Source organism: Seriola lalandi, unplaced genomic scaffold (assembly GCF_002814215.2).
Source record: "Seriola lalandi dorsalis isolate HSWRI2012SDOR001 ecotype SW California unplaced genomic scaffold, Sedor1 jcf7180002054962, whole genome shotgun sequence".
NCBI classification, from domain to species: domain Eukaryota; kingdom Metazoa; phylum Chordata; class Actinopteri; order Carangiformes; family Carangidae; genus Seriola; species Seriola lalandi.
Window position 1 is genome coordinate 762,482 of NW_019525513.1, and position 21,440 is coordinate 783,921.

The window sequence follows — 21,440 nt, forward strand, 5'->3', positions numbered from 1 at the left end:
GGGGGGGGTGACAGGTGTTCCATCTGCAGCTCGATGCTTCGCTGCCGACATGCTGCTGAGCAACGGATCTAACGCCTACAGTGTCCCACCTTCAGTTAGCGGTTGGTATGCAGCGACCAGGCAAAAGATTAGATGATGTTTTATGTGCTTCTTTGTAAAATGAACATCCTCCCAAACAGACTCGGGTGTGTTTACACATTCCCCTACATCCCTGCTAATGTCTATCCAATCCACACCTCTAAAATTGTCAGTAAAGGACTTATGATAGCTAATAACATCACTAATGAGCCATATTGAGTTTTACTTTCATGTCAGCAGTCATTCTGTCACACTGTCACACTCTTCAGATGATGGATATCTCGCTTGGGAATGAAACTCTTCAAAGTCTGATTACACTCTGCAGCTCGGCCAATAAAGTAATCTTCATCTTTCTCTCTCTCTCTCTCTCTCTCTCTCTCTCTTTCCCCTCCTCTGCTGGCTCAGAGCCACCCAGGCCTCGACAACCCCCCTCCTCCGAGAGGGACCAGGCGTGCATCGTCCTCTCCAGCTCCGACAGCGAGCCAGAGCTCAGCCAGGGAAAAGCCCAGCCTCTAAAACCGTGCAAAGACAAACAGATCGAGGAGGAGGAGGAGAAGAAGAAGGGGGAGGACGAGCCTCCGAAAGACAAACAGAAACTAGGAGAAGCAGAGGAGGAGGACAAGCGGCGGCTCAAAGGCAAACAATCAGCGGGAGAGCGAGGCGACAACGTTTCTGGCGGTGGCGGCTGCCTTCCCTCTGACCACACACCGGGTAATCCCACCTGCAATCTTCTCCTTTTCATATCTAGGGAAATTGGCTGGTGCTGCATTGTCACCTGCCCATATAATGCTGTTTAATATCATCACTTCAAACCAATAAGGGATTATATCTCATTCCATATGGGGCTAGGCATTATTATTCTTACTATTATTAGTATCTACTTGGGGATATTGCCTATTTTCTGCACTCAGGGAGCTACAGGAGATATTGAGTAAAAGCTCACTAATCTCCAGAGTGCAGCTTGTTGAAACAAGTGACCTGCTCGGAGCACCGACACACACACACACACACACACACACACACACACAAGGTCTGAGGTTCGATCACTGTCCGGCAGGTAACTGATGAGCTCCTGACTGGCTGTTTTTTAATAAAGTGGGCCCAGGTCTAATTAAATAAAAGACACAAGTTCCCTCCCTGTGCCAGATGATTCTGGAAACATGACCTGTTTTCCCCGTCCACTCTGGTTATATGTGAGCATGTCTGCGAGTCTCTCAGGGCTGTGAAGAAACAAATTCCCAATTACACAGTGTGTAATATTGCAAATTAAGACCTCTGTGTTCAAGTACTTGTGTCTCAAAGGGATACACAAAGCAATAAATTGTGCTAATTACAAAGAACTAATTACACCATGTGCAATATGAAGAGCTCCTAAAAAAATTGCCAGACTAGCAGAGTCTAAGAAAAGCCTGTGACCTGGGTGTTGCCTCTGAAAGCTTGCAGACAGTTTGGGTCAGAGGCACTGAAGGATGAAACTGAACCGATATCAGTTACTTCACATAAGAATGAATATTGCCCGAGCCATTTAGGTTTTAACAGGCAAGCTATCAACCCCTATTACCCTCTAACATCCTGAGATCGGTTTTGCAACAACTTGGCAGATTCCTTTTCTTTCAGAGCCACACACACACACACACACACACTTTGACATCTATTAGTGCCCAGAGATTGTCAAGTGTTTAATTTCTCCTCTCTACAGCCACATGTAGCCCCAGTGGCCTAACACTGACTCCCACTGCCGCCTCCCCTGCGGTGCCTTCTGCATTCTGTGCGTCCTCACTCTCGGGGGGGAAAAAACACTGGAGGTGAGCGAAAGGCCTGTTTCCTTTTTTAAAAAAAAAAAAAAACTCCTCCGTTCAGATCGACTCCAGGGGAGAGATAAAAGCTTCACTGTCGATCACAAATGGCAGCACTAAAGACACACTGCTGGATGCCAACTTGGCCTCTATGTCGCCTTTTGACATGTGCTTTCCCCTAGAGCCATAGTCTGTCTATCTATCTATCTATCTATCTATCTATCTATCTATCTATCTATCTATCTATCTATCTATCTACCGGCCTTTTTGCCTGTCTGTCCACCTGTCCATCTATCTATCAATCCGTCTGTCTGTCTGTCTGTCTGTGTCTACATATCCATCTTCCTGTCTGTCTGCTTGCCCGTCTCGCTGGTGGTTAGTCAGTGTGTTAGTTACATGCTGTTGTCAGTATGTCTCCGGCAGTGTGGATTTAATACGAAACACAGCAGTTGTCCAATAAAAGTGACCTATGGGGTCAGGAGCGGTGCCTAATAATTTTCCCTCTACCTGCCCGTGGTTTTAGAAGGCAAACCGCAGAGCTGTCGGCCGCCCCCACCTCTTGATTGCTCTGAGATTACTTTCCTCACAGCACAGACAGGCAATCACTCCTCCTCCACCTCTCCGTCTCCCTCTCCTTACTGTCTGTCGCTCCGTCTATCTGCATGACCCAAACATTTAAACACGGATTTTTATTTATTATTTTGTTTTATTTCAGATGCTAGTTCCAACGTTTCAGCTGCGCCAAATGTCTTCATATTTGAAGAGCACATTTCGATTATTATTTATTTATTTTTTTCCATATCTTTTGTTTCGATCCTGCAGAAGATGAGATGACTTAGTCCAATTAGGCGTTGTTTTCTTTCTCTTGCGGTAAAATAACAGATAAATCCCTTGGGGTGTTCTGAAGGCACTGTTCATACTGTGTAAGTGACAGTCTAATAAGACGGCTTTGTAAGATGAATTGCCCCCATCGTATAAATGGCCCACTTAATGCAGCTGGCGCGTTCCGCCACTGCAAACAGGGGAAGGGGGGGGGGGCTGCTGCTTACTACAAATATAGGGTGCACATTGCAGAGCTGCGAGGACGTTTCATTACAGATGTAGAAGGACAGATAGATGGGATTTTGTGAAAAGCTAGTGTCCTGAAAATGTTTTGGTACCAGCTTTTTTGTAGCTCTGCACAATTCTCCTGCCTGGTCGCTTTGGTATTTTTCAGACACGAAGTGCCCCCCCCCTTCCAGCTGCCGCCAGGGTGAGATCAGAACAGTGTGTACCAGATCCAGGAAAATTACACCTATAAGAATGGGCAACATAAAAATGAAAGATATGGACATTGTGCAGCAGAGGTCAAGGAAAGGAGATTACTTATAAGGATGATCTCACCTTGAAACAGGAAGTTTTAATATCAGATTGCATCACAAATATTAAACAAATCAGTGGTGGAATGCAGCTACCATAAATTATACATTTCAAATAATAGTCAGTGTTGAGTTTGAGGCTGAAACAATGAAAGAAGAAAAGCGACTGGAATTAATTAGTGAATGAAAACAGTGTTTGTGTTAAGACACAAACGCAGAGTAGCAGGGTGGTGAGTATGATATGACTTTGTTGTTGTGCTGATGGAATTGGCGCTGTGGAAATATACAACAAGAATATACTTAATGCTGAATTTATCAAACACGAGATAAAAGACAGGAAAACAGGAATATAGTCTGTTAATAAGTCTGATATGAGTCACTGTTAGATCACGTACCGTTTCTAAAGTAGTTAGATTAACTGCACGTGAATAGTTCGCTGATATCAGTTCGAACCTGTAAGTAATCTGAATTTTTATACTATCTATATGTACGTTGATACTGGATGCCGTATCTTTGGTCCCACATGTTCTCCTGTCTCTCAACCCTCCTGAGTGTTTCTGCACAAAAGCCGATTTGTCCCATAACCACCAGAGACCCCGTCCAGGTACATGGCAGCACTTGTTCGTCTGAAAACACTCTCGTCTCACACATCAGGCTGTGTCGGTATTTTCTCCTATTAGCAAGCCAAATGGACACACACACACACGCACACACATGCACGCAGACAAGGCAGACAACTGGCCACGCGAAGTGATTTAAGGCAAGTATCATTGGAGTGTTATAGGTCATTGTCTAAATGAAGCGTGGTCGAGCAGCGGCGGTCTCATTTCCACCGCCTGACCTTTTCTTGCTAGATGCTGGCAGGATGAGCAAGCTACATAGCTGACATTAATGACCTACTCTCTCTTTTCTCTTTCTCTGTTTCTCTCCATCTGTGACTGTCATTTCATCACTCTCTCTTCCACTCACGCGGCGTGTTTCCATCCCGTCGTCGAGTGAATTTGTGAAAAATAAATTGGGACATTTCTGTCAAAGAAATGGGCGTCTAATGTTGCTGCAATATGAAATATGCTAATTTTTCTTTAATCAAGAGAAAGATAACAGGATTAATATCAATTTCATGTCTGTGTAGTAAGTACAGAGCTGGATTTAAGATGTAATTAGCCTTGTGTAGAATGAAGACTGGAGCTAGTGGCTAATAGCTAGCTTGCGCTGTCCAAAGAGTAAAATAAAGAAATACAAAAAAACTCTACAAGCTCACTAATTAACACAGTGTAACTGATTTGCTTTAACCTTTACACAAACATAGATGTAAAAAATTAAAAACGCTGGTGTTTTTATTACAGATTTAGAACAGAAATTTCTTAAAAATACACAATTAAGACAGTTTCGTAGGTCTGTTCACACCAGCATTTAACACCACAACATTTTACAGCAAAATCAGTTCATTTCCGTGGAATACTGCAAGAAAAACATCTTTGTTTATTGCATTTGATCAAAAGCAAACCATGCCTTATATTTATTCAGAAACTTAAGTTAATATCAGTGACCAGCATGTGGTGTGACTGTCCAATCAGGTCCAATTATGAGAGACTTCCTGTCTTTATTCTGTGGTCCTGTCTGTTCATTGACAATGTGGCGCAATCGAATACGAATGCTGACACGGATACTAAAATAGCTAAATGAAAAAAAAACCATAATTGAAGATTCAGCTGCGTTTTTTAGACCCCGGCATGTCTGTTCATTGTTGTAACAACTGGTGACGGCAAGAAGCAAAACTGACTTTCATTCCTATTTATATGAAAATGTCACAGATAATTACTCCAACATCACATATTTGAAAGCAATAAACGTAAATAAAAGGTAATTCTTTTAAACATGAACTGGATATGCACACACATTTGAATATTCCGCTTCAAATGTCATATCTTCCCAATATTGTGCCTCTGTATAAATAAATCTTAAAAGCTGCTGGAGCTTTATGTCTCTGCTAGTCATTGCATCACCAGAGGAGCAAATAGAGGTTCCAATAAAGCTGTGAAAGCCAGTAATGAGCCAATAATATATACTCAGTGAGATATTAGTCAGCCTCTTCCTCTCTCCCTGCAGACCGGAGAGCTGCAGCATGTTTGTCTTCCACTGCTGATGCTAATGACGATGATGAGGACAATGATGGTGATGACGCCAGCACTACCCATCCTGTCTACCCGGGCCTGCAGTTCTGCACCAGCCAGTACACAGACCGAATATATCTTTACTCCAAGGTATGCAGCCCGCGTGAGTGTTTGTTTGTACATGCATGATGGTTAAGATGTTTTACTAATGATTTTTTCATGCTGGTTTTTTTTACTCCAGGTTGTGAATAGATGGTGCAGTTAAAGGAAATGTTGTCATGCCTTCACCCCAAAGTGTGTGACACTTAGGTGGTGGATTTGTGTGTGTTAATGCCAAAAAATAAAGCAGCGAGGCGACTGCGGTGAGATCAAAACCGAAATAAGAATTTTCAACAACAAACTCAGAGGTTTAGATTCATGAATCGACTTTGGAAAATCAAAAAAGGCTCACAACTCGACTTTGACTGGAGTCACCAGCGACTTCACTTGACTTTGAACGACTTGATATCTTTCCCAAGCACAGAAAGATTAAAATTTATGTTCAACTCTAAATTTTTCTGACTTTGGATGTACTTTGTGTTACTCTGACAGCAGCTAATCACATTGCACATGCAAGAGAGAAAGTTTTATTTGGCAGCTTATATACTAGCACATTATCTTATTCTGACATCGACACATTCAGGTAAACAGACTTCTAATTTAATCTTTTGCCAGTTTAAATGACAAATGGCAAATATCAGCAGTAGCTAATGGAGGTTAATGGCGTTAATTACATCCCAAAAGGCCAAAATGAAACTTTTGGCGGAAGTCTGTACTGAGCCAAAGATCATTTGTGATGTAATGTCACTCTAAAATCATGAGTGGACTGAGTAATATCTGTAGTTCAGCTGCACTAACAGAGCGGTGAGCCTTTCTGCTCATCACATCACATCACAAACACAAAGACATTAGAGTAAGTAGCTCGTGAAAAATAAGTCTTGCCTTATTTAAGTAGTCTTTCGGGTGTCATCTGCGGGTTGTGACCAGAAATGACATCAGTCACACTGTGGGTTTCAGGTCTGTGAGGTGCCCAAGAACATGCACACACACCACGCTCTCGTGTGCACCCTAAATGACATGCACACAGAGAGGGGCCAGTAAAGAGACAGACGGTGCTCCTGGTGACCAGTCTGACTATTAAGGGGTTTGTTTTGCATGTGTTGTACGCCAGCAGTTGGAGTGAATCATCATTGGGTAATACAAATCTAGCTTAACGTTAGCTAGTTAAATCTACCTTTCTCTCCCTGTCAGCTTGGCCCGGATGTCACCACATGTCTCCACTTCCTGTATCCATAGTTTCAAATTAAAATCCTTCTGCAGAGTCGTGCGACTTCATGACATTAAGCCACTGCTATAAAATATAGTCCTATATACTGTAGCTGAAACACTGATTCATCAAAAAGGACAGATTTCAATTAAGTCAAGAAGTTTTGGATTTCGTCTGGACTTTATACTTAGGACTTGAGACTTACTTGTTACTTACCGTGACTTTGTAACAAGAAAGTATAATGTAAAATCTTATGGTAATGATAAACTACATTAGTTTAAATCATTCTAAATTATGCACTGCCTATACCGTAAGAAAAAACAAACAAAGCTAAATAATAACTGAATGAATGTGAATGAATTTCACATCCGCAGCTTGTTTTTTCCCTTGTGCAAAATCAACAGCCTTTACTTTTCCCTTTGTAAACTGCACCCCTGCCTGAGGAAAAGTCCAGCGTAGAAAACACTGATGTTTGTAAGCCTGCGGTAAAGTAAAAGAAAAAATACCATATAAAGAAAAAACAAACAAACATCTACACAGTTTTTGTTGCCATGAGGCCTGAAATGAAAAGCTTTTACTGAGCATTACTGAAAGCTGCACACTCTTTCACAACTAGACTATATTGCTGTATTGTATATTATGTGTTGTTTCTGTCCTTTTAAAAGCTGCACCATGTGATATTTTCTTATCCAGAATGGCTTAACCACTGAGTGGGTCCACAGTCATCAAATGTGACCTCACAGATTGACCTCAATAATTCAAGGCTGCTGATGTGAATTCAGAAGCGATAACAACTAGTGTGTCCTTCCATTCAGAGGAAGCGGGACTCCACAATGTCACATTTATGCATCTGATGTGCTTGTTAAGTGTAAAATATTGTAAGCTGAGTGAATTCATGCAAATATTATGTCACGTTTGCATACTGAGTATTACTTTTCACTTATCTCTGCAGCAAAAAGCTAATGTGTAAATCTTCTGCAGCTTTGACGGGAAACAGGAGCTCTTTTTATTTTCTAGATGAAAGTCAAAAGCGTCTGGTATAATAATTTTCATTTCAGGTCTCAAGGCAATAAGAATAAGTAAAACCGAAAGGGCACGTGGAGTTTTGATACCCACTCGATGTTTTGTTCCTTTACCAGCGTGTTCCTGTCATATTCAGCTGAAGCGCGAAGAAAACATAATTAATTCCTTTTTCTTTTTCCTTTTTTTTTTTTTTGTGAGTGGAAGCCTCATTGACTTCAGGATCTCTTTATTAAGATTGAGCTGTGAACAACAATTCGCTTATAAAAGTAAGAGACGTGTAGCTCTTTCACTCATTGCCAATTAGCAAATAAGACAGACGTGAGAAAATAGCTACAGACAGCATTAGGAAAGTCAAAGATTGAGAATGAAATGTTTTTTGAACTAATAGCGATTAAAAGAGCTGCAATTTATTCCAGTTACAAGTTGCTTGGCAAGAAGCTTGTTGACTTCAGATGTTAAAAACACGCCTCAGTTCAGTTTGTCGCTGCAGGTTTAGCACAGTATGAAAAAGAAATACTGAATAACCCAGAGACCTGATGCTAACCTAATTCACTCCTGTCTATTATCCGAGGAACAGGAACCTGCCTGAGTCATTTCTAATGTGTTTTTCTTTTTTCTCTTCTTTTCTTCTTCTTTGAGATTGATCGAGGCTGTGCGGTAAAAGAAGGGGGGATAAGAGAAGCTCTTCAAATCCATTTACACTCTTTCATTCAATACAAATTAAAGGTTTAGGAATTACCAAAGGATTACCAAAACGATTTCACAGGGAGCCGCCCATCGTCAAACCTTCTCCCAACTACCCGTCCGTCATCTACAACCCCCCTGTATTTATCAGGAAGACAGTTGACTAAGGATTTTATTCAAGATAGTAAAGACTTATATTAATATAAATTCTAATTACTTTATTTTAATTTATCCAGATCTCTTTCTTTGATGTAATAGATGTTTAATATCTTGTCATTGTGGTGAAGGTGAAGGTTCAATTCTAGTTTTGATAGTAATGATGAGGTGATTGGTCAGAGTGCACCGGTGTGTGTGTATATATTGTATATATAGATATACATATAACATATATAGCACTGGTAAGAATCCAAATAACCTTAATAACTTAAGTTAAGCATCAGTGCAACAACGTAAAGCAAGCTCACTGAAGATAACGCTGCACTCTAGCTTCACTAAAGATTGTCTTTTTAATCTGATATTAGTGGTGGATGTGTTTATCTGTAAGACATTTACACTCCACTATATGAATTGATCAGCACTTTTGACTTGTTTATAGATGTCTAATGTTGCTGCTAATAGCTTCTGGAAGTTAAAAGGACAAAAGCAGAAATAGAACAAATGGATAGAAATGTGCAGCCTTCATCAGGTCAATACTAGTGACTAAGCTCTGCTGCATTGATTCTGACCATTAATTTTTTATGTGTCTCACACGTCCCCAAACTTAATGCGAGTGTAATACTAAAACTCTGGAGCACCTCCTTTAATATTGCTGCCTTGTCCGTTATTGACAAATCTTTGTCAGAGTAAAGTGAACGGTTGGTATAAATGGCATAACACAATTCAACACATCGCTGCTTTGTTCAAACGGTGGTAATGAACAACAACAACAACAACAACAACAATGGCTGCAGAGGCAGAATTTACAGATATTTACTTTGGTTGATTTATTTTTGAAAGAGCAGACCAAGAGACAGAGAGACAAAGGCCCTAAAGACAGTTTACCTACAACTTTATCTTCGAAAACAAACTGCAGACAGTCACCTGCAGGAGGCTTTTATGTGAAGACTTGAGGTATTTCATTCAGATTATCAGGTAAAATGCTCTTTCAGGTGCTTTTGTCATTGACATCTCTGCAGCTTCCTGCAAGACAAACCATAGTTTAACCCCCGGTCCGGCTCTGATTACACTGCTGTGCATTCCCGGCACTCCTCTTGAGTGCCACTTGCCAACAGACCTCCGTATTGATCAGATTGTGACACTTCACGCCCTTTTGTTTCATTCATGAGGGATCAGATTCCTTCAACATTAACGCAGATAAAAGACAAGTCGGTTTTACATGGAGAAGACCAAAGTGTCGGACTGAATCACCAATGGAATATTACCCTGACGGCAATAGACAAGTGTCATGTACGCGTGGCTGAGACGATAAGCCGCGGAGATAAATGTCCCCCGCTGTCGTTTAAATGATAAACTGGGGGAATTCTGGCTGGAAAGCTGTCACGTCGGGATAATCCTGGACCAGGCGTTGAATTCACACAGGGGGCCGCTCAGCGCACAATCAAGAGGAAGATTTGTCACCGGGGATTGAATGAGAAATATTGAGAGTATTAGGAATTTTTATGTCCGTTTTCTACACATCAAATAGTAGTTTTATTCAAGGCTTCGGTGTCCCCGCTCGCAGGCAGCTGGGCGGTTCGTCTCGTGTCAAGGCGAGGAGTAGCAGATGGGTGGGGCTTACCACATCAGGATGATTCAGATACACATAATGCTGTGATAAACTTCATTTGAAATCCTTTGCTGTGACAAACCCCCTCAAACACAGTAAATTAATCAAACGTAATCAGTAAAAATTACTCTATAGCAACCAATAATCATCAGGGCCTGTACATATATATATGCATGTATGTATGGATGTGTGTATATATGTATTTAAATATATGTATAGTGTATATATACTAGACAGGAACCCTGCCAACATACAGTATACTGCACACCGACAAAACTGTCGCTTCTTTGAAAATTCTCATTTGTTTTTCTTTTTGATATTCGACTTTGTGTCATATTTTTTGAAATTATTCTTGCTTGATTTTTGGAATGAAATCTTATTTTTGTCACCCATGAGCTTGTTAGTAGGGAGGATAGTATGCCTGTTTTCAATCACACCGAGCAGAGCTCTAATCCTGCTCCATGCTGTTACAGCACAACCCGCTCCGCCGTTCCCCTGACTCTCCATGATATTTATTTTACCATAATCCAAATAAACACGTGGGCCTCTGTGCACTGAGGGTACGGCACAGGAAAAACTTCCTAATGTTGATTTGTATCTCGAAATCCATGTGTCGGCTGCCAGCAGGTATTAACCTTTAGACTTCATCTTTTCTCCCGTCTCCCGCCTGTCCTCTCCGTCCACCATTTCCATGCCTGAAGTGGCTCCGACAGCTGAAATCCAGCTCGTAGCTTTTTACCTAAAATTCACCGGTCAGCTTCTTTCTTGTAAAACGCTCCTTCTGTTTGGCACAATCACTGTGGTTTGAGTGAAATTAACACTGGGGGTAATTGGCTTCTCACGCTTCAAATTGGCAGTAGTTAGCACTAATGAAGCAGTAATAACTAGGAAAATGTTTTTTATCGTGCTTATTTATTTTTTTACAATGATTATGCAGTTACCTCCAAGGCGCAGCAGTATGATTACCTCTAATAACAGCGAAGAACATTCTTGTGGGTATATGGTTTTTACACTCCTCATAATCCTCATTATTTTTTGCTACTAATACATGTGTACTGTCAAAAGAGAGGCATTATCTTCAAAGTAGTGGACCTATGTTAGAATAAAGGGAAGAAAACAAGAGAGATCACTAACAAGCGCCTTGGTTACCACAAAGAATTACCATGGCAACCAATAAAGAATGAAGTGGATATAATTAGATTCAAGTTCTGCAAGTTAGTCATTAAAGATCTGATTGCTTGGCTGAAGATACCTGTAGTTTTAGCACAGACTAATTGCATGTAAACGCAACAAAACTGGTTACGTGGCTTCTAATTATAGAGCGACTGCAGTTTCTGTTGTTTTTACATGTGCCACACAGGAACCAACAGATTTCCATAAAGTTTTGTACTGTAAACAACAACAACAACAACAACAACAAAAAAGAGATTCAATCAGAGAGGTAATCCTCTGCCTGTTACACAATTTGATTCTCACACCCACATGTTCCAGGTGTGCATTTAAAAACAAGCTTGCTACCTTGATCTTACACCCGGCGCCACACAACTGTCTTTTTATTCAGGCTTTTGCAAACTGTTACTAACTTTGTAAGCGGAAAGGTTTGTGTAGAGGAGGTAGGAGCTCAAAGTGGTGGTGGCGTTGAATTCGTGTGACCGTGGTGTAGTTGGTTTATAGGCTAACATTAGCTTTTTACTTCTGGCGATTTGTATTTATTTTATTCATTTCTATGTAAAAATCCCATTGGCTTTTTCTGTCAAAGGGAAGCAGGGTGATGCTAACAACAACAAAAAATCATCCCTGCGTAAATCTATCCAGTAGTTGTCAAGATATTGCTCTAAAAACCAAAAATATATTCATTCATTATATGTCAGCCAAGTAAGTAGCACAACAATTATCCGATGTATGAAGAGCTGTGGAAACTGGAGACTGTCCCTCGTGATTTCTCTTGAAATTTCTTCTCATGTCCCTGTTTGACTCCTAAAGGTAGCATTTGTTTGATCAGCATCAGGACGGTTTGTTTGCAATAAATCCCTCCTCCTCCGGTTTGTTATATAACTACAATATTACCATGACATTTATTCTCGTCAGGCAGAGAAAAAAACAACAACTCCGCTGCGTCGTCATTCACTTTCGAAGGACACCGAGCGAGTAAACGTGCGTGGTTGTATTTCTGTTTGCTTTGATTACACCAGTGAGTCAGCAGCCACAGTCCCACGCCTCGCCAACTGTTTGGGCAGGAAAACACGAGGAGCCAGGCAGGAACCTCCAAAAGAACCATGAAGGGACCGTGTGTAGTGCGGTGGTGCCACTATACACTGGAACATTTACTGCTCCGTAGAACCACTGAGTGTTTAATGGGGTGTGTGTGTTGGTGTGTGTGTGTGTGTGTGTGTGTGTGGGTGGGTGTGTGATGGAGGGTATTTCAGACGTTTACCTTGACCATGCAGTATCAAATACACTTGCAGTATTTGTGAATTTCAGCTTAAATAATTAATCCAAAACTTTTTTTCCACATTCATTTACAAATCATTTCCACTTAAATAAGTTTAAATGCTTTAATTACCAGGTGCCATTCACTTCCTAAATCATGTAAATATTATGAAATTAACACTTTTTACTACATTTATTTAAACATAAGTACATATAATTAATATATGTCATATTTGACATTCATATTCATTCATTATTACAACTATATTATATTATATTGTCCTTTATTATCTGTTTATACACCAGATACAGATGTTTAACAGGAGGAGCTGTTGACAGAATGCATCTGCTTATAACTACATTATAGTGATGTAAACCATTTATTATGTTTATATACTGCTATTAAATCTGTTACCATTGGATGAATTAAGATTAAAAGCATAATAAGAAAATTGCAGCATCTGTTTTTTGTGGAGGAAACAAAGCAGATTATCAAAGTTAAAGCACAGACGACACAGTACATGTATGTAGACCCTGTATTTGACGAGAAAGGAGACGATGCCATACTACGAGTGGTGGTGGTATAAGTAGTAACAAATCTTTCTGCTTAAGGCTGTCTTCTTCTTTTCGTCTCTGTCTCCTCATCTGTTAGGATGGAGCTGCGTTGAACTTGAGCTTCGTCCCTCTGGACATCAAGCTAACCAACTGGGACGACCTGCCCCAGGCCTTCAGCCGGCGCCGGGAAAATCGAATACAGGTCTGCCCTTCCCGCCAGGCTCTGTGTGTCTGTGTGTGTGTGTGTGTGTGTGTGTGTGTGTGTGTGTGTGTCTCTTGCATGTGTTTTCATATTCATGAATGTGTGTGGGTGTGTTTCCACGTGGGAGGTGTACCCAGTTAATGTCATTATCGTAAAAAAAAAAAACGCCTTAAAGGATTCGACTTAGACAATATGTTCTTCTTATGATTGATTAGAGAGACGGGTTAGCTGTGACGTTACACCGTTTCCAAGATGGCGGGACATTCTGCGTATACTCACGAGTGTAGTTGAAAGTTTGTCAGTGTGTGTGTGTGTGTGCGCCCACAGGCTGCTTCAGGATCACCTTAATTTTAGACTAAGATAATTTAGTTTGATATCACAGTCAGTGGAGCTATCTCTCCACTTCCTCCGACCCGGAGAAGATGAGGCTGCGGGGGTTATTAAACCTAACAGATATGTTTGTGTCACCGCCATGTGAATCTAATGACACCGCTGATCACGAGGAGGAAGATCAGCAGCCTGACAGATAGGTGGAGAGTGGACGCCCACCTCCACCACTGCAGAGCCTGGAGGGGCAGAGGGAGGAGTGGGTGGGTGGGTGATGGGGGGTTGCGGGATGATGGAGAGAGGAGAGAAGAGAGGGGGCGGTTTGGGGGTTTGAGGCAGCCAAGGAGACCGGCAGAAGAGAAAGTGCTGTTTTATGAGGGTCGTTAAAGGAGACGGCTCATCACCCCAAACGACCCCACACGCCAACCTGCTAATATTAAATCCTGCAATCTGCTGGGGCAGTAATAGAGCCACTGACAGACGCCCCACCTGTCACGTTGTTTATGTTGGTTTGTAAAACGAAGGCGTGAGTTGCATCCCTCCTCTGACCCATCATTTACACCCTGTTACGCTCCAATTGTCCATCAGAATCAATACTAAGCATGCGGTTGACCGTGGGCAGCAGCACGTCCTGGACGGGCTGGCTGCGGTTCGTAAACTCAACTCACAGAGACCAAGTGCTCCCCAAGAAAACATGTTTGAATAATCTGTAAAATAAAGTCTTTTCAAGGAGGTGATTATATGATAGTCACATCGTGTAACGTGTAACATCCTCTTCAGTGTGTTCCTACAGGATGGTTCAGTTCCTGCTGAAGACATCAATGTTTAAAAGTGGGTCTCGAATATATCGTTTTTGCCAAAAGTTACGGAAGAATAAGATTCATCAACAGCCTTAATTCATGTGTCAAAAGATGAAGTCAACCTGAATTCAATTCGTCCCTGTGAGCGGATCAACTGAGCACTGTAATTACACGGAATGAGCTGATTTCGCTGCGAAAATGTTGTTTTAAATGCCGGTGTGATTGGGTCTTGATGAAGGGACGTGTCACCCGGGTGAAACACTGTGTGTCTTAATAGTTTTTGGACAAATACGGAGCACGCAGGGAATCAGATCTATTGTATCAGGCTTCGGATGCACACACAGTACTTGTCGGTAACTGCCCGTTTTCCTTTGAGTAGATGTAGATATGATTAACGTACAGCTTTGTCCAGCTTCGTTTTGATAAATCAAAGCGCTCCGAGTTTCCACCCACACACACACACACACACACACCGTCTGACACTCACCTATTAACCCCTGTGACTTTTTGAGAGGCTGGAAGTGGGAAACACCGTCCCACTCTCCTCCTCAGTCACGACTTTTCCGCATCTGATTCGACTCCTTGACTCTCGTCTACCGGGGGTTAGGCCTCAGGAAACTGTTACCTTCTCAATATGTCACATACGCTTCTTTTACCTGTACTGTACTTCTGTCAGGAGGCTCCAGTGTGATGTATGTAGAGCAGCTTTTCATTGATCAGTCATGACTTCACATCCATCCTGTCTGCAGTATTTTTGACTCCTGATCTCCCCTTGGCCTTAAGTGCTTCTGTAATAATATCAGCCTCTAATTTATTGCCCTAATCTTAAACTACAGCAGGAGGATAATACAGTATCATAATCTACTAGCGTTTGGTGGTGCACTATATATAGGATGACGTGGATTTTCACTCCTGTTTCACTCTTGTTTTGTTTTTTTTTTACTCCAATGTTGCCAGTTTCTTTCTTACTGATGTTCCCTGAATGCCTCACACACAGGCTGTCGGAATAGGTGCGAGCTAGGTGGCAGAAGCCTTTTAAAATGTTTATCTTATCTTATCTTTAATTTGTCCTACTCTGTATCTATTCCTGTTACAAAATAAGGAACTTGTCGCAGCGATATTGGGATCGTTGTCAGGTTCTGTGCTTTGCTTTTAAGCAGTATTAAGTTATATTTCTGTCACAATGTGCATGATTCACCTGCTAAAACATCCACAAAGCAAGAATGGCTGTTGTAATAGCTTTGAAAAGTGTCTGCATGATACATATTGAGTTTTTATCTTCGCAGAAGTAATCTTTTTGTGAGCGAAGGTATCATTCATAGGAAAAAAAACAAAAAAAGCACTCCTCAAGTGTAATATATGTAGGTAAATTGCCCATTAGGTCTTGGTGCTTCGTGTGCTATTTGTTATTTTGCCAGTGGATTTTCTTTGAATTCTTGATTTGGCTGAAAACATATACAGCTCTCTCTTGGTTTGATGGGTTTTGTTCAGCTATCTGGAAAACTGTCTCCTTGTGTGTATCAGTGTGTATGTGTGCGCAGCAGGTTCAGATTGTTTGTTTTCAGCCCAAGTGTTTTATCAAAATTGAAAAAGTTAAAAAGAAATGTTTTTGCTTTTGAGGAGGCTCCAATGTCCAGACTATCAATTTGTGTTGAAGATGAAGGCTCCAGTGGTTTTGGTTCCAGCTTGAAATTGACTATAAATGTCGTGTCCCCCTGCAGGTGTTGAGGTTCGTTCAGGAGTGGAGCAGCCTGGCAGCCATGAAGAAGAAACTGCTTCGTCGCAGCGGCCTCCTCTTCCACAGCCCCACTCTCGGCTTGCAGCAGCTGGCCTCTGCCCAGCGACCTCACTCGAGCACCAAGAGGTCAGATCCTAGCTGGAGACATGTTCTTGAAGGAAATACGCTACTTTGACTTTCAAAAACTTAGCTTAACATTCTGGTACTAATTAATAGTTTGCTAAACCCCCTCCTCAGTGCAGTGATTTTCCAATCGTAGCCTATCGCAGCTGAGGCTACTCCTGTCAGTTCTGTAAAGCTATGGCTTTCTCCACATGTTGGAGCGGTGTTTGTAGAGAACAGTAAGAGCAAGATTTAGCCTTTCCAAATCCCAAAAAACACACAAGCAAAAGCAAAAAGAGTGGATTTAAGAGTGTGTTTAACTGCTCCAGAGTAACCTGCAATCTTTAGCATGTCTGGCTAACTAGCTAACAACGACGAGCACATCCACTGTGTTGTATTTACAGAATCAGAATCAGGAAAACTAAGTAAGAAAGTAAAAACGCAAATGCAAATGTAGGAAGTGTGTGAGGTAGTATGTCCTGACCTCTAACTAAGGGAAAGTGAAGAGGGATTATTTAAGAGAGGCCGTGAAGAAAGCAATGGGGTGCAGAGTCCGGGGTCTAACGGTCACGGACTGGATGATGTCACACACACACGTTTGCCAGATTAGTGGAGGAAAGATGACGTGTGAGAACTTTTTTTCTTGTAACGTAAAAATGAAATACTGTTTCCATGTCAACATGGAGCTGGTGAGGATGTAGCTTTAGCTTCAGTCGTTCGCTCAATTAGCAAGCTAGCTGATAAAATCTGCTAGCAACAGTTGTGGTTTTAGACAACTCTTCAAAGATTAATAAACATTTCCACGAGTAAATCTGTAAATCTGTAAACAAGAGGACAAATGTCTTCCCCTCGTGAGTAAGAAATGTGCTCGTTGGTGTAAATTTTAAAATGGTGGAAGTGGTGATTTGAATTAGTTCCCAACATTATGTCAGAATTCAAGGAGCGATGTGTGAGATTTAACAGCAAAATGAGCGGATTAGTAAATACTAACTGCCCCAGGCGTCATGGAAGGCTGAATAGTATTTGTGTGTGTGTGCATTTTCTGTGTGGGTGTATCAAAGGGTGTCAGCTGAGGGATAAGAGAGGATGGGATGAACACTGTGCATGTGCACATGTGTGTTTTTTGACAAACAAGCATTGTTGCTGGCACACTAATTACAGCTGGCGTGGATAGAGGCTGGGAGAGTTTGCCAATTACAGGGTAGACTCGTGTGTGTGTGTGTGTGTGTGTGTGTGTGTGTGTGTTTGTGGAACTGAGAGAGAGTGTTTCTCAACCGGGGGAACGTGTTTGGGTGCATGAACCTAATCAAGGTGTGAGTAGGAGGCAATTGGCCCGGCTTGATTTGATACCTGTTTGATTTATTCACTAATCAGAACCAATCAAGCTCCAGCTTCTGCTCAGCGGGGCGATCACGGCTCACCTTCGCAGCACTGAGACGCTCAGTTTTCAACTACTTCAAACTTAATGCACTTTGCCGGGGTTTCCAACACTGTGGATATTTTCGCTGTGAGCCACTCGTGGTGATTTGCAGTGATTTTAGACGAGTCAAGAGGATTTTTAATCCGGTTTGCATCCTGCCTAAGCACGCTTCATTGCTGAAATTACAGCAAACAGTGGCGATGAATGACTTATTGCTTCTATAATATGCCATCGTAATAAAGAAATGCACATGATTTTTTTTTCATGTACATATGTGATTTTTCTACATATTGCTAATTTAATGTAATTAACTGTTTATTTATTTTCACAACAATATAAAAGTAAGATAAAATTTAAGTAATGTAATGTAAGTGGAGACGGATAGTATAAACCGACACATTAATAATAAACAAAATAAATGAAAGATGTTATTTGTCCAACAGCCATAACAACAGTTAAGGAGAAGTGTTAGAAACAACAAACGCTCACTTGTGTGGATACGATCACATCTATATATAACATTATGTCCAATATCAAAGTGGATAAGTAATGAAAACATTAGGTTGAGAATATGTAGTGCGCTTGACATCGTGTCATAATCGCAGTTTACATTAAAGCTCCAGCGATTCAGTGCAGCACTTACATAATGTTGGGGAATCTGTGAGAAACAGACTTTAAAAAGAAAAGTCGAAATCGAAGCAAGAGCAGCCAAGATATCCCGAATTTTAGTTCCTAGAATGAATCACACTAACAAACAAAAAACACTGGATCCTACACTTCCCATTATGCAACTTGATAGCATCTTCCTCCCTGATAAATGCCCACATCTTTCAAACTCCACCCGCCCAGTTTGTAACACAGGCTTTCTGTTGTACATTTGAAGTCTCAAGCCAAAACTGAGAGAAGGCAGATGGTTTTCGCAGCTTCTCCAGAGCCACAGAAAACTGTCCGTCTTATGATGAGTAAACTGAACTTCTAACTTCTTCTCATCATATCAGAGCCTGATTTTTGATACTGCATGTTTATAATACACAGATTTTTGTTCTACACTATTATTTTAACTTAAACTCTGCCAGGTTAATGGTTCAACATATGCACCTCCATGTTTCTTCTTCTGAGGCTGACCGTTGCAGTATGTGTCGTGTAAGAGCGCAGCAGCTCGTTAGCTTGATTTCACACAGCCGAGCGGGGTCTGGCCCCGGTGCTGAGCCGCTGCTGTCTGCAGCTCTGCGGGTCTGCAGGTACGCCGTCAGCGACCCGCTGCTGCCACAGGCCTGCAGCAGCACACCTGCAGCTGTGCATCATACGGCTACCTGCAGAAAACCATGTCCAGATAATCCAGTACAAATCATATCAGCTGCTCATTTTGTCAACGCACAACTCTGTGTGACATTTTTAAATTTGATTTAATTTAACTACTGAGGATTGTTTTAAAATACTTAAAAATCCTTGTTTGCTTTCTTCTTAAATATGAAACTCTCACCAGATATGTGGATTCTGTTTCTATTAAACAGAGCCCTACTAGCTATTTCCCCTTGTTTCTAATCTTTATACTAAACTAAGTTAGCTTTACTTAGCATACAGTCTGAAGCGGTATAAATCATCTTGTCTAACTCTGGCAAGAGAGCGAAATGTGAATTTCCCAAAGATGTGAACAAACAAAATTATGTTTATAACAAGCAAAACTGCCTTTTTAAATATTTTAAATCATGCATCCATGTTTAGTGGCTTGCAGGTTTCTTCTTCACTGCCTTTTGTTGGCTCCTTTACATGCCAAAAACTCCAGAGGGCAGCTTTAATACATCATATTTAGCATTTTACTGGACTAAAAAAATTAGTATTGGTCGTGTACCTCCTAATGGAAAAAGTTCTAAAATTATTCCTGTTTTATATTCGTCTCAAATTAAACACGGTTTTCCCAGAAGGATGAACCTGAAGGTTTGAGTCATGGCTGAAGGAGCAGCAGACACCTTAATGCACAGAATTACCCGTCCAAGCTGCTGGCTGCATAAGAACATGCAAACACACAAGTCCACACTCTCCCAGAGGCACAGTTGGACACCAGTTTAGTGTAAGGTATCTCGTTTCATGCAGCCTCTGTGCTGGGACTGTTTGAAGCAAAGGAAGCTCTTGTGTTTGATGGAGACTTACCTTCTTCCTCATCTCCCCTCAGCTTCCACAGAAACTTCTCCCCTTTGATGTGTCTCCCTCTTCCACTTTCTGCCTCCTGTCATCAGTATTTTTATTTTTTTTTCCTCCTTCTACCTTCTTTCCATCTCCCTCCCAAAGAAAGTATTCTGTCCAGATGGAGGTGTTGGAAATGCATTAAAATGCCACTACACAGCCTGCAGGGCAGAAACACTAAAAGCAGAGTTTAATAGAGGCACTACCTTCCTCTTCGAATAGCAGGGTGTTTCATGGAGGCTAGTATTTCATTAGTAATCAGCATAGAAATGCATCATGAAATCATCCAAGTAGAATTAAATAACCCGTTTGTATTCAAATTTCTTTTCATATAAAGTGATTACAATAAGCCACTGATTGTCCATTCAGTTGGAGAATATAGGTAATGGTAAGTACCGCTGTGAACATTTCAACTAATCACATGTTTTGTTTTGTTTCTGTGACATTTTGATTCTGTGGCATGAACGACATTTCACCTAAACGCAAATGTAAAATATGTACATATACTGAGTTTCCATATATGAAATGTATGTCCATATAAAACAAAAACATTACAAACAAAACAATAATTATGTATAAAACCTATTAGAAATTTTATATATTGGCATAAATGTTTAAAATTAATAAGAATGGGTATTTCATATATGTTATAAACTTATATAACGTATATATATATGTGATAATAATACTATATGGCAACATCACTCTTGATATAGGGACATATACTGTATATATTACATTCCTGTAAAGGGATGAGACAAAAGACAAAATAAGTAATTCTACATATGATCACAGGCAATTTTTATGTCTGTTTCTGTGCAGTAAATGTTTCTTTGTGGTTAAACAGTCTAAGTTTATTTTTCTACATGCCTTATAGTTCTAGGAGCCGAGCCAGATATTGATTTTATTTCAGCGGTGGCAGAGCGACTGTTTGTCTTCCAGCAATAAAGTTTCAACAAACTAAGTTCAAGAATTGACGTAGCTGTCAGAACAAGTGCTCGGAAAATACACCATTAATTATTGATCCGCACGACAATTAGTGAACAGTTTCATCACCGGAGTTGATTGTCTGTGAAACAGCCACAACACGCCGCGGCTGCCTCCTGTCTCTCCGTCCAGTCTCTCCTCTCTTATATACAGCTCACCCGTTTCGATTTCATTAAGGCTTAAAGTTATGTATAATTGAAGACGTGGCTTGTTTGAGTGACAGGCGGGTGAGCGTATGCAAACACGTCTTTGCCCAGGCTGAGTCGGGGCTCTGCCAAGATGGCGACGGAGCAGCAGACCGCTCTTCAGAAACCTGCGGGTGACGTCACAGAGGCTACGTCTATCTTTATATACACCTTATGTGTTTATCCAGCGAAGATCTAGTGTTTCCTAAAGGCTGCTAAACAAAAAAACAGATTAAAAAAACTACCATCCTCATAAAATCAATGGAGTAAGGTTAAACTCCAAGGCTGGATATTTAGATATTAGTGGAGCTACAAGTGTCTGTGATCTTGACTGAGGTTTTCTTACTTCAGGAGCAGAAGATGCAGCTTGGAAACAGCAGCTGAAC

At 41.0% G+C, this 21,440-nt stretch overlaps 1 protein-coding gene across 1 annotated transcript in view; it reads left to right on the forward strand.

Annotated features, from left to right (window-relative positions):
* The window catches only part of zranb3 (zinc finger, RAN-binding domain containing 3), a 73,719-nt gene that overhangs the window by 41,637 nt on the left and 10,642 nt on the right, over positions 1 to 21,440 (forward strand). Inside the window, exons 14-17 of the mRNA XM_023395415.2 lie at positions 484 to 789; positions 5,342 to 5,496; positions 13,207 to 13,311; positions 16,160 to 16,302. Of these exons, the coding sequence (XP_023251183.2) occupies positions 484 to 789; positions 5,342 to 5,496; positions 13,207 to 13,311; positions 16,160 to 16,302 (709 nt within the window). The remainder of the gene's footprint in view (positions 1 to 483; positions 790 to 5,341; positions 5,497 to 13,206; positions 13,312 to 16,159; positions 16,303 to 21,440) is intronic.